The sequence below is a fragment of the Portunus trituberculatus genome, chromosome 46 (genome assembly GCF_017591435.1).
Source record: "Portunus trituberculatus isolate SZX2019 chromosome 46, ASM1759143v1, whole genome shotgun sequence".
NCBI classification, from domain to species: domain Eukaryota; kingdom Metazoa; phylum Arthropoda; class Malacostraca; order Decapoda; family Portunidae; genus Portunus; species Portunus trituberculatus.
This window is the reverse complement of record NC_059300.1, coordinates 18,324,436-18,339,381: the sequence shown is the minus strand read 5'-3', so window position 1 is coordinate 18,339,381 and position 14,946 is coordinate 18,324,436. Positions and strand designations below refer to the sequence as shown.

Genomic DNA, 14,946 nt, shown 5'->3' with positions numbered 1-14,946 from the left:
ATTTCAAAATCTTGCTAAAACAGCTTCTAACTACTAACTCTGTACAAGAGCCTTATCCATCCTTGTATGGAGTACTCTTTGCATGTTTGGAGGGTTGCACTCATACAGCTTTTTTAGATAGGGTGGAATCAAAAGGTTTTCATCTCATCAACTTCCCTCCTCTGACTGACTGTCTTCAGCCTCTTTCCCACCACCAAAATGTTGCATCTCTTTCTATCTTTAATTGCTATTTTCATGCTAAATATTCTACAGATCTTGCTAACTGCATACCTCCCTTCCTCCTGCAGTCCCATTGCGCAACGTTTTCTTCTTCCTCTCATCCCTATTCTGTCCATCCCTCTAATACAAGAGTTAACCAGTATTCTCAATCATTCATACCTTTCACTGGTAAAGTCTGGAACTCCCTACCTACTTCTGTATTTCCATCTTCCTAAGACTGAACTTCTTTTAAGAGAGAGGTGTCAAGACATTTGTCCCAGGCTTTTTACTGTTTCTTTTGATCTTTTTGGGAGAATGCAATTCCAGTGGGCCTTTTTTTTCTAATATATATATTTTTCCTCTTGGCAGCTCTCCCTCTTACATGGGAAAAAAAATAAAATAAATGATCATGAAAAGTTAGTGTCTCAGGAACATTAACAAGTTCAGTTTTCCACATACGACGGTTGACATCTGGAATAAATCAAATAATGAGATTGTAACAGCAGAGAGTGCACAAATTTAAGGAAAAGTTAGATAATTGTAGATATGGAGATAGGTCACTATGAGCCCCGCTCAAACCCTGTAACAAACAACTACATAAATACTATTAGGTAAATACACACACACACACACACACACACACACACACATATATATATATATATATATATATATATATATATATATATATATATATATATATATATATATACCTACACAGACACACGAGAGAGAGAGAGAGAGAGAGAGAGAGAGATTCCAACTTACAAAGAGCGTCTTGGGGATAATGGAAGCTGTGGCAATGGAACACAGACATGAGAAGAGCAGCAGTGACGTTGTGATGAGACAGGTGGTTGCTATGAGTAGGAAGAATAGTTCTGGCACCACTTGTTCTGAGCGGGTGGACCAGTGTATGTAGTGACCGGTGATGCCTACCACCACACAACCAAGTAACTGTAGGGAGGAAATTAATTAGTAAATCATGAACTGTCTAAATATCAATATAGCTAGCTATACACACATACAAACATGAATTTCTTTTGTAATGCTATCGTCAACGTAGATTTGTTACCATGTGCACTTTCGTACATGCAATACCAAATGTTTCTACCAGAGTCTTAAACTTAATTACATTGAAATAATATAGTGCCTATCACGGCACTGAATGGTATATTCCATATTATACTTTAACCAAGGCAGTGATATTTACATTGGAAATAAATAATCTGCACGGCTGACATCGATAACTATCCAGTACAGGCAAACCCCGCAGATTTGTTACCATGTGCACTTTCGTACATGCAATACCAAATGTTTCTACCAGGGTCTTAAACTTAATTACATTGAAATAATATAGTGCCTATCACGGCACTGAATGGTATATTCCATATTATACTTTAACCAAGGCAATGATATTTACATTGGAAATAAATAATCTGCACGGCTGACATCGATAACTATCCAGTACAGGCAAACCCCGCATAACAAACGTTTACACAAAAAATTTTCGCCACAACGAATGTTTTGTTTTATTACCCTTAAATCACATAACGAACACCAAACCCCACTATAAAAAAATTTTTATTGGGGAAATTTTGGCCGAGTTTGAAAATGCCGCAGAATCACCACCACCACCATCCACTGCCACATCTGATTTTGACGCGTTCGGATTTCTTATTTCATTTTATTTTACTGTTTATATTTTTTATATTTTTTTACTTATCCTAGGACCCTGTACAACAAATTTTTGCATAACGAACACTTTTATTTGAACCTAACCCATTCGTTATGCAGGGTTTGCCTGTATGAGAACACAATTAGATCACAACAGTAAACACTGCAGAATATGGTTCTCTAAGAGAAATAATGATCATTACAAAAATATATTTCACAGGATGCTAAAAGGCTTACGATTTGGAAGATCTTGAGTATGCCTGGAAAAGTCTTGAGATAACCCACGTTGATAAGAAAGGCGGAAGTAGTGGTGGTAGTGACCATCCGGTGTACGGTGACCTGGGTGGACATTCTGCTGGTGCTGCTGCTGCTTGATTGCTTTGGGACATACGTCCATAGCAAAGAGGGAAGGAAGATGAAACATGAATGCTTTAAAAAGATAGATAGCTAATTATAAATTAATATAATCTACTGAGTGTGTTTGTGAGTCAAAATAGAATTAATATTTTGACATCCATTTCACTGATTTATAGATTAAGAAGAAATACATAAATAGATGCTATGCACAGGCTCAGTCTCTCTAAAGGGATCACTGACCCCCTGTATCATGATCCTTGGGCTCCTACAACAACTAAAGGGCTGCTGTGGTACAGTGGAACCATGCGTGCTTTGGGGTCCGAGGGGTCTCCAAGCGTACAGTACTAATTCTGTCCACGGTCCGAGTGTAGGTTGGGCTTCCTCACTCGGGGCAACGGTTTCCTAGCGGGTGAGCTTTGAGATAGGAGGTACCCGAAAAAGTATACCCTTTAGCCCATAAATTCCCGTGAAAAGCCCACATGGTATAAAAAAAAAAAACATACCTCAGGAAGATCTTGGGAGTACTGACAAGTGTAGCCAAGGCCTGTATTAATGTTGTTATGCCACCACTCCAATCCATCTCAAAGCCTCACCATGTCAGTGTTGATCAAGGAATATACAAGAAGGAAATTGTGGTGTGGGTTAAAGTCTGGAGAACAGTGGCGGTGCTGCCATCTATTCGTAGCGTGTAGTTTCATAGAAAACGTTTTCAAGAATAACTTATGAAGATTTCTCCCACGCTCATCCCCCACCCCTTACATTTTCCCTATATTCTCTCAAGGTTATGAACTTATAAGGCAAATAAAATGTTTATATATATATATATATATATATATATATATATATATATATATATATATATATATATATATATATATATACACATTTTCTTGCTTTTGTCACAAAGGCAACAATTGCTACGACTTGCTTTGTTGTTGTTGTTGTTAAGACCGTGAAGATCTGTGGATCCTTATGAGCCCTGGGGTAGTCATGTGTGTGGTATTACAGGCATGGGTAGCTGGCTGGTCTTCATCAAGAAGGCACAGGTAAGGCAAAAGACAGCAAGTTGCCAGGAGGGGTGGACACCTGAGGTCGCCTGGAGGGTGAGCAAGTCGAGTGTTGTGATGCCCAGGGCGGAGAACCGGGACTCCAGGAGAGTAGTGCAGTGCAGTGGAGCAGGAAATGTTTGATGGTCTCAAGGGTAGTCCTACTCCAAGGGCAGAAGGGATCAGGAGACAGACATAGGTGGTGCAAGTGAGCACTGAGTGTTGTGTGGCCTAGATGGAGGCAGGCGATGATTCCTCTGGCTTGTGTTCCTTCCCTTGTTTGAATCTTGTAACAACACTCGTCCTACCCCTGCTGATGGACCTCCCCATCCATCTCTCTCTTGCTGCCTGTGACCCATGCGCTAACTCAGTTGCCCTTCCATTGAACCCGTATATCCTCTTAGAATAGAATTCTAGGTGTTGATATTCACTCACTGCATCAGCCCAAGAGGGACTGGCTCCCTCATGTAGTGCAAGATATGTTCATGACTAAATTGTGCAAGTACCCTCACGTTCAGGCTATTCATGTTTATTGTGATGGTTCAGTCAATGGCAGCAGGTATAGATGTGAGTTGTTCATCCATGACTACATTTCTGCCAATCACTACAACTGACACTGAGGTTTCCAGGCAGCTCCTTGCACACATGTCTACCACCACCAAGGGAACTCACTCTGCCTTATTATGTCACAGAATGTCCTCTCATTGCTAAACTTAGGCCACAAGGTCAACATGACTTGTTTACCCTCATTCACCATCAAGATTCAGCCAGTCTCAGGAATATACTCAAGGAATATCCTACAATTTCTCCCAGACTGTAGGATATTTATGCAATAAGGTGTGCAATATCTGTATTTATTACTTACTTATATTCTTGTCAGGGCTGTCCTTGACCAAAATAGGGCCCTAAGCGAAAAAAAAATTCAAGGCCCACCCCAGTCCTACCCGATCACAAAATGTATATTAGCCATTATTAGGTACAGAATAACAGTACACTGAAATGCCATTCAGTATAAACAACCTTTATTAGTAACAACAAAGATCAGTATTATACCTTTTATGAGTTCAATAAATGAAAAAAGAACATCGCATATGTGCATCCTTTACGCACGTGTGCAAAATGTGTTTCTTCGCGAAAAAATGGAGCCTTCTATGAATCGCGGGATCCTACGCAGTACGCACTGCGCGTGTTCTGGGTGTAGGCAGTGGCGGCCCTGATTCTTGTAATGCACACCATCTATTTTTATATTTCTTTATACTCTATCCTTGTGGCTTTGTCCAGGGGGTGGATAGCAATGTCCATCCTCCTTCATTGTTGTATTTCATTATTAATGCAACAATAAGTGTATCAAATTAATCCATCAATCATGCATAAATAGATAGCAATAAAAATAGTTATATTATTGCTACTATCATGTGTAGCTCTAAAAACGATGACATCTGTGATAACGATAGCACAAAAAACGAAGAATACTGTTATATTCAGTAGTTTGTTGCGTTGTCGTCTTAAGCATAAACTCATTATGTGGAAGTGAGGGTGAAGCAAAGGTGCTATATAACATCTGTTGGCGCGACTCCAACAACCAACATCCCTCGCCCCCTAGCTCTCGATCGTCTTGGCGACACAATGGTGGGCGTGGCCAGTGCACCTTCATAATTTTCATATAAATCACTTTTTTTTTTTTTCTGGTACTTTTGCGCCTCAAGAGGGAAACATTGATAAAGGCTATGCATGAATCTTGATACAAAATACTGCTGTAAATTTCAGCAAACATATGAGAGAGAGAGAGAGAGAGAGAGAGAGAGAGAGAGAGAGAGAGAGAGAGAGACCTAGAATTACTTAGAAATACAAGCCAGACAAAAATATATGCATATCTCTTACACATGATGGGAATTCAGCAACCTATAGCTTGTAAATTACGCAGTACGTATCAAATCATGGCGACGGAACTATATGAATGATAACGTGTGATATATATATATATATATATATATATATATATATATATATATATATATATATATATATATATATATATATATAGAGAGAGAGAGAGAGAGAGAGAGAGAGAGAGAGAGAGAGAGAGAGAGAGAGAGAGAGAGAGATTATTGTTGCATTAAAAAGAAAAAACAACAAAGGAGAAGGATGGGCCTTGCCATGGTACAATAACTTTTTGTTATTGTACCATGGGCCTTGCCGTCCACCCTCTGGACATATTAATGGTAATATACATTTACACACACACACACACACACACACACGTTTACGGCCCGGTAGCTCAGTGGTTAGAGCGCTGGTTTCACAAGCCAGATGACCGGGGTTCGATTCCCCGGCCGGGTGGAGATATTTGGGTGTGTCTCCTTTCACGTGTAGCCCCTGTTCACCTAGCAGTGAGTAGGTACGGGATGTAAATCGAGGAGTTGTGACCTTGTTGTCCCGGTGTGTGGTGTGTGCCTGGTCTCAGGCCTATCCGAAGATCGGAAACAATGAGCTCTGAGCTCGTTCCGTAGGGTAACGTCTGGCTGTCTCGTCAGAGACTGCACTCACTGCAGCAGATCAAACAGTGAATTACACACACACACACACACACACACATATATATATATATATATATATATATATATATATATATATATATATATATATATAAACACAGAGTAAAGAAAATAAATAAATAAATAAATGTTGCACACCTTACTGCGTGAAATGTGAATATCCTGCATACAATCTAGGAGCAAACTTGAGATATTTCTTAAGAATATCCCCGAGAGTGGCGGAGTCTACAGAAAATCATCAGTTGAGGTATCATATTGACACTGCGGCCTAAACTTAGCAATGAGAGTCCATGGTGGAGTGTATACCTACACCCTGACTGTCAACACTGAAATATACAGTACATTCTTATAAAGAGACGACGCCAGAAATAAATTAACAGCATACAGTTTTGTCCTATAGTGGAGGACAGATGTGCAGGGAGCCTCCTAGACACAGCGTCAGTGTAACGATTGGGAGAAATGTAGTCACGGATGAACAGCCCACATCCGGACCTGCAGTCATTGACAGACCCATCACAATAAACAATTAAACATGAAAAGCCTGAACATGGGGTTACTTGGAGAATTTAGTCATGAACATGTCTTGCAGTACATGAGGGAGCCGGCGGTTCCTCTTGGGCTGATGCAGTGAATGAATATCAACATTAACACGGTGAGAGTTCCAGGTGGGTTGGAGTGGTGACAAAGGCGCGTTAACACGTGCGACTGTTATTTTACGTTGGTAGAGTTTCCAACTCATCCCTTCAAGTCGGAATGTGTCGGACGTAGCACCAGGAAAGTATCGACTAGTTGGCGCCTTGGCGGGAAGTGAATGTAAACAGCTACCCGCCAAGATGTTTTCCTCCAGTGACGATGCTGAAGCTGTGGTTGCTCTTCTTTTGGCGTACTGGAAGAGTCAACATTAAATAATGCCTGTGGATACGTCCCTGGGTATGAAGAAGGAAAGAAAGGAGTGTCTACCACACTCTAAATTAACCTACATTTCTCATAAGAAAATTCTTAATCTTAAGATTATGCACAATGGCGATCAAATTGTACCCTGACAAGCCTTCAATCTTCACCTCCAACAACACCCTGCATTGAGAGAAAGTTCTTGTAGAGTGGCAGCTATTTCGTCGAACGACGATTTTTTTTTTTTTTTTTTTTTTTTTTTTTACTGTATAATTCATTTCTGAGGTCGCCGATGTGTTCTTTTCCCTCATCAACTCTAACATCTTCTCTATCTCTGGAGTCCACATTTGCAAAACTTACTCCGTGTCGTCACGACGTAAATAAAGTTGCAAATCGACTATCAAGACTAACATGTTGGTCTTGATTTGCGACTGCTTTCTGGAGTCGCTAGGTCCCGTTTGCGAGTCGGAAACTCTACGTACGCAAAAAAAAAAAAATAAAATAAAAATAAATAAAATAAAATAAATAAATAAAAATAATAAAAATAAAATAATAATAATAATAATAATAATAATAATAAATAAATAAATAAATAAAAAGTTGCAAATTGGCACGTGTGAAACCACCTTAACTAATACAGGCCACGGCTACAGCTACAGTTGTCAATTGTCAGTACTGCCAAGATTTTCCTGAGGCATGGAGCACGAGTCCGAGGATCATGAACAGCAGGGGGAATCTGTGATTTCTTTAATCACACGTGCCTTCTTTATTTTATTTATTTATTTATTTTTATTTTTTTTTACTATGTAATTTTCGACTGATCCCTTCTAGTCGTAAAGTGTCAGACATAAGGCGTTTTCAGTAGCACTTTGCAAAAGGCGAACGGTCCTAAAAGCGTTCGCCCCAAAGGCGAACGCTTTTCAAGATAATTATGTTCCCTTGTGTTAGCTCTCAGAGTCACGTGATAGGGAACACTTACGCTGATTGGCTGTGAGACGAGTTGCCAACTTTGTAAGTTATAAATCAATAAAAAATACTATCATGAGGAGCATGAAGATATGATAAGTATTATCATGTAAAGAAAATACATTTAGTAAGTGTTTACTGATATTGAAATTCATAAGAATTTTCCTTGCAGTTTGAATTAAATGAAAACAGAGTCTTGCACTCTCGAGACATCTGGGACTACGCAACCTGGCTGGAAACACGGTTCACACTTGTTGACGCTACTCATTTCAAAGCTTGTGACCGTGACTTTGACTTTCAGCTACGTGAGAATCTCGTAGGTTACGCATTATCTAAGCACATTAATTGTAAAATACAAATATGATAGGATATTTGCACTGTTGCTTGATAATGACATAAGGTTATAGCATTATTGCGGATGATTTGGGTATATTTTTCAATGATGGTGCTCTGAAAACTTTGGGCGAACGAACAAACATCATGGCCTCTTTGACAGTGCAATAATTTGAGGGAATGCACAGCAAAAATGTCTCGGCCAATGTAACTACTGAATGACAAGCAGTCACTAGAGGTGTAACGGCTTCTCTGGCATATCGTGTATTAATGGATACTGGGTATATTACCTGTAATACCTTATAAAGTAGGAAAATGTGACAGGGGAAGTGATACCTGGGATCTTAAGGGCTCTATTCACCTCTATTATTTGGTCTCAACACCGCCATAGGCGCTCACGTATTATAAAACAATTTAGTTAATCTTTTTAAAGGTCCGTTTCACGTACAAACACGAAACTCACATATGTAGAAGGCTTGGTGACCTTGCCGTAAACATAAAATAATTGAGCCGCAAGCGTCTAGTTTGGCCGTCAGTTTCTAAGTCCAGCGAGCTCTGCACCAGTCAAGAGTAAACACTGTAATGATTTTCAATTGTTTATAACAGATTTGTGGGTATAAACAGGGATTTGTGGGTAGCGGCATATAAGGATTTCATGGTATCTATAGAGCTAATCCCTCCAATCACGCGCTGCCACTCGAGAGGCATAACGTTATCATTTTTTAGGTTCCTTGTTAGCACTAGGTTAACACCTCCCCCCCTCCGTAAAGGTTAGCTTAGGTTAGGTTATGATATGTTAATGCCCTAGTGTGGGGGGGGATCCAGGGGAGACGCAGCCCCCACAATTAGGTTACATTAGGTTAATGCCCTAGCAGGGGGGGGGTCCAGTTAGGTTACATTAGGTTAGATTATGATAGGTTAGATTAGGTTATGCTTGGTTAGGTTAGATTGAAAAAACTTGAAATATGGAAAATTTCCGTTTTTTTTTTTTTTTTTTTTAATGCTCATATTGCGTTTATTTTCCCCACCAAAACCCCCGATTCCCCACAGGCCCCCAAGCTTGTTTTGGGGGCATGGAGGGGATGGAGGGGAAGGGAGGGCCAGACTTGTTATACAGAATTACCAACAGTTTTTTTACACTTAACAGATTTACCTGTGACGTCTGTGACAAGATGTTTTTGAACAAGGTAGACGCAGATCTGTGTTACAAAAATCATTTGGACATGTGCATCCAGCCTCTGTCGCGTGTACCAGGGCCGTCAGAAAATATTCTTTGCAGAAATTAAATGTGTAGTGTTTTATGTGAGCCTTGCCTTCAATTATCCCATTCCCATAGTAATATCTTTATATTACGGTGGAATGAGGCTGTACGTCTCAGCTTGGCGTGATCCTGTGTAAAAGCGTGTAAAAGCGAACGGTTCTGGACCGTTCGCCCTCCTCAAAGTGCTACTGAAAACGCCTATAGCGCCTAGAAAGTATCGACTAAATCAGGCATCACCAAATGGCGGACCCCGGTCCGGATCCGGACCGAGCGATGGTTCTGTCCGGACCCGTGACCAATCTGCGGCCGGGTGACAGCGGGGAGGGAGGGTGTGGCGGGTGGCGGGGCGCCGTGCAACGCTGGCGGGTGTCAACAGGCCAGTGAGAGCGTGAACACACTCAATTTCCTGCAGTAGGAAGGTCAAGCTAATATGCAGGGTGGCAGGTATGACCAAAGGGCGTGGTGGGTATCTGGGTGGCATGCACCTTTCACCATGGTGACGAGGTGGTGGACGGTGGCAGCCAGCAGGCGACACGCGGGCAGTGTTCATTTTCTCCTGATGATGTTGACTGTTTTACTTGAAGTGTAGGCCTTTAATTTTTAGGCTGGGACCTCATTAATTTGAGAGAAAAAAGGGTTTTTTGGCTCTGCTCGCAATTTATTTTATTCTGAGATTTCTGTTTTCTTTAATCTGAAATAAAGGCCTTAAATTTATTTGCCTGGGACTACTTTTATTTAGGGCAAAAGAGCTAGCTGTGCACTCTGTTAAACATTTCCTGCATTGAAAATAGACAATAAATACTGTTGAATCCATATGAAAATGTCGACATAGGGAACGGCTATAAGACACAAGCTGGACTTCCGTTCGGACCTTTTACTTGGGGGAAATTTTAAGAACTGGACCTCAGTGACTTTTAATTGAATACCTCTGGACTAAATTGTACTGACCCGTAGGGTGTTGTTCGCCATTCTGCCAGATCTCCAACTAAAATATTCACCACACTACTCACAGTTCTCTAATCATAGAATTATTAACAACGTTCTAAGAATATTCTGACTATTTTATTAAATATCACGTAATACAAATAACTGTTATATACCAAATCAAATGAAGGTATAATATCATGTACATGTATGGCTATGGCATATCATGTCAGGCGACGTGCCACTCGATCAGACAGGATTTCCTCTGGGGGAAGGGGGAGTCAGGGTGGAAATCTACTCACTTCTCATCTGGTCGCCACAATGGAAGGACACACTAATGCTTATTGCTTACCCGTCTTATTGAGTGTTGTTCACAGATAAAAAAAAAAAAAAAAAAAAGTCTTCATCCAATGGTCTTCAATAAATAAGCCAGCTTGGGGGACTAACTGATATAAAATACTGTCTCATCTATATTTCTTTTCACCACTGTAAATTATCAGTCTCATTTCACTTCTATGACCAGCACCTTAACTGCATTTAATTTACTTACGGCATAATCACCTGCATAGATCTTAATTTTTCTTGCCCCCACCCTCATTAACTTTTTTTTCAGCGAAGTGATGCATCAAATTGAATAAAGAGCTGTTATTCCGTTTTCCTTGAAGTAATGAGATTTATGACATCGTGGCACGGATTATCGACCTCACCCTGTGGGTCAGTTCAATTTTATTTTTACTATAGTTGGCGCCTTGGCAGGAAGTGAATGTAAACAAACAGCTATCCGCCAAAATGTCTTCCTCCAATGACGATACTGAAGTGGTGGTTGCTCTTCTTTAAGCGTAAAGGTTTGGCATGAAGAAGTGTCCCACCATGACGAAACGGGAAAATTCCCAAGATATCGTACCGCACGCCTGCAGAATGCACGCCGAGCCTGCAGGGAGAGGACTTCCTCATCCAGTACAATTCCAATGGGGAAAACGCTCCGACAATCTTGATTTTCCCAAAAACTTAACATAGTATAGTATATCATTCAGTATACCTATTTTGAGGAAGTGTACGTCTCTGGCAATCGAAATTTACTAAAATATATATATGGGGAGCTCTTAGTAGAAAAAGAAGTCATTTGTAAAGTGATTGCCGACCGTGACGTACGTTCATATCCCTGCTGCTGTCTACTCTGACCGCAGAGATGTGTGACTACGGTGCATTTGTTATCACTTATTAAATAACCATTGTTGGTGGCTGCTTCATAGCGTCAATTTTTACTTAATTAGGTATTTTATTTGGTTACATTGGTAAGAATAAAGCAGCAGCTAAACATTCCACATTTACCTAGTTATAAAGGCAACGTTAATGATGGAAATGTTATTGAGAGTTAGATAAATAGAATTAATATTAGCAAGAATGATAATGCTAAAAAGTATAGTATTGTTGATTCTTTTAAATGTTATCATCAATATTGCTTACCTTAGTGTTGTTGCTATGTTCTTGATTATCTATCGTTACTACTACTACTACTACTACTACTACTACTGCAGCTAATTATTATTATTATTATTATTATTATGATTATTATTATTATTATGATTATTATTATTATTATCATTATTAATATTATTATTGTTGTTGGTGGTGGTGGTGGTGATGGTGTTGGTGTTGGTAATGGTGTTTGTGTTATTGTTGTTGGTGTTGGGCGCAACTAAAGCGTCCGCGTCGTTCCGTGGAGCGAATGATTCGTGCGTCTGACAGGGCAGGTCTTTATTTCCTGTCTCGTCATAGTTCTTCTTCGTCATGGTGGGACCACGGTCGATATATCTAGACCGTGGGTGGGACACTTCTTCATACCACACTGGAAGAGTCAACAGAAAAGCAAATGCCTTTGGATACGTCCCTGGCTAAGTATAAGGAAAGAGAGGGGTGCCTACCACCATTTCTCTTCAGAAAATTGTTATTCTTTAAAAGACTATGCACAATTACGATCAAATTAAATCCTGACAAGTCTTCAATCTCCCCCTCCAACAACACCCTGCATTGAGGCAAACAGTTCTTGCAGAGAGGCAATTATTTCATCGAACAACGATTTGCGCAATTTTTTTTTTTTTTTTTTTTTTTTTTTTTTTTTTACTGCATAATTTATTTCTTGGGTCCCACATGTGTTCCTTTTCCTTCACCAACTCTAACATCTTTTCTATCTCTAGAGACTACATTTTCAAAATCACTCCATGATGTCACGAAGTAAATAAAGTCGCAAATCGACTAGCAAGACTAACATGTTGGTCTTGATTTGCGCGCTGCTTTCTGCAGTCGCTAGGTGCCGATTGCGAGTCGGAAACTCTACGTACGTAGAAAAAAAAAAAAGCAAATTAGCACGTGTGAACTCGGCTAACAGAGAGAGAGAGAGAGAGAGAGAGAGAGAGAGAGAGAGAGAGAGAGAGAGAGAGAGAGAGAGAGAGAGAGATGAAAAAAGGGGGATGGGGGAACAAAGCAGGTGGTGGGGTGGGAAAGTCTTGCAAAACTTCTCGGACTATGTCACTATCAGTGAAAGCTAGGCACACAAGGACAGAGGTCAAGACTACCGTACTACCTACACTTGCCTCACCACCTTCTTGTTAGCTCTTGTCCCTCTTCACTGATTACTTGCATTATTGTCTCCTTCTCAAAATTAAGCCTCCATTAGATAACAGACAATGATAGTTGTCACGAACTTAGAAACATAAATAATTAACTACCACTCGTACTCATGTAAGAGAAACAATAATGAAACCTTGTGAGAATAAAGTTACAATAATAGAAAAAAAAACGTAAAATCATATGCATTAACTTTATCTTTTACAAGTAATCTGGTCTCAGACAAAAAGAAAAATCGATAAGATAAGTTACGTGTTCGCTGGTGTCGGACGCGGCCGGAATAAATCACTAATGATGAATGAATGAATGTTCCACTGTGTACAAACAAACAAACAAACAAACAAAAAAGTATATAAAAAAAACAAGAAAAGCAACAACACATGAATTAAGTTGCTACACGTAACTTGATTTCAATACGGCATTCTTCATGGTATAAGTTGGAAGATAACACTTTAGAGCGAATAAAAATAACAGCCTGTTAAACTTACACCCCTAAATGGTAACGCACATGGTTGCTATAGTAACCATGACATCACCTGCCCTTTCTGGCTCTGCAACTCACCATTTCTTCTATGTTCTGTTGAACTTCAAGCGGCCATTTGTCTAACACATAATCCATCTCATTTTGTTATTGTCATCATTGCAATTATCAATAAAAACATTTTAACCACTAATCGGAAGCCAAAGCAACGAGTCACGCCATTACCATCCTCAAGCAGTCACTAAAAGTAGCAGTATCTATTGCTCAGTGTTTTAACCACCTGCTACGTCTCTTCACTCGACTTAAATCTTGTTAATTTGGGTATTTATTTCACTTACATATATATATATATATATATATATATATATATATATATATATATATATATATATATATATATATATATATAACTGATTTAGATGAGACACTTCATTATTTGCAACCACAACTATCACTATTTGTATCTCAACATACATGTCTAATCTAAGGAAAACAATGATCACACAACTATATAATAAACGACTCAAGTCCATTTATATTTTTTTTTAAACAATAGGTAAAGCTCCCTACATCAAATATGAATTTAATATACCTATGTAATTAAGAAGACTACACGTAATGTTGATATAGTGATATGGACAGCTGAATAGTTAAGGTAACAGATTCTACGAAAAAGAGATAATTTTATAGATGAATTAACATCTTTACTTGATGACTGGATGAATACACTCCCTTTCACGTAGCTAAGTAGAGAATATAGTAAATAGGAAACATACAGACATAATCCAATGCCACATTATATACTATGGTCTGTACCTGCAAACCGAAGCAAATCCAATTGAAAATTCTTCTGAACTTCTTCATTAATTGATAAGCCAAATAAAACCTAAAATAAAAGAATGCAGAAGCTAATTATTTTTATCCATATAAGGCCACATCAATATGAAACTGTCCTTACAGCTGTGAAAACACTAACGCTAGTGGTGCCCGGATTTGTCTGTCAAAGTGTGTTAAAATTTTCGCTAATATGTACTTCCTTCATATTCCATAAGTATTCTTGTGAAGCACACAATAGTAGGAGCGTTTCAACTGTCCTTAAAAACAACAGGCACCACCATTCTGAGAGGAAACTAAAGCGGATGTCGAGGAGTGCCGCGGGGTTTCTGACACATCCTACGGGCGTTGGCTCCCACATGAGTTTTCTTTCTCTCACTTAGGGTGGTTCTATCTTGCGCATTAATTTCCAGTTTCTTCACCGCATATTACATATGGCTAATTATCTTCCACCATCTCTGGATGCGTACAATACTCACCACAGTGGCTATAATAGGTACTGAAGAAAAGATATAGCGGCAGCAGCGTTTGCACGACTCTTGCCTCGGTGAGTGACTGAGTGTGGCAGGCCACAGGCTGGGCCTGGCTGGCAGCGGTTGGCTGAGGCCCGAGGGGCGCGGGGAGTGGCTCCTATATGGCGGGCTGCAGCACAGGCTGCTTTATCTCAAAAAACACACACACACACACACAACGCGTAGTGTAGTGGTTAGCACACTCGGCTCACAACCGGAAAGGCCCGGGTTCGAGTCCCGGGAGCGGCGAGGCAAATGGGCAAACCTCTGAATATGTAGCCCTGTT

The 14,946-nt window shown here is 39.7% G+C and overlaps 1 protein-coding gene across 4 annotated transcripts in view; it reads right to left on the bottom strand.

Annotated features, from left to right (window-relative positions):
* Positions 1-14,946, bottom strand: part of LOC123519828 (protein singles bar-like) — a 46,276-nt gene that overhangs the window by 30,892 nt on the left and 438 nt on the right. For 3 of the 4 annotated variants that reach the window (XM_045281352.1, XM_045281354.1, XM_045281355.1), the window contains exons 2-3: positions 2,110-2,250; positions 967-1,152 (exon numbers count right to left, since the gene is read on the bottom strand). In XM_045281352.1, coding sequence (XP_045137287.1) covers positions 967-1,152; positions 2,110-2,250 — 327 coding nt within the window. Of the gene's footprint in view, positions 1-966; positions 1,153-2,109; positions 2,251-14,627; positions 14,940-14,946 lie in introns of those variants that run through there. The other variant, XM_045281353.1, reaches the window with a different exon arrangement.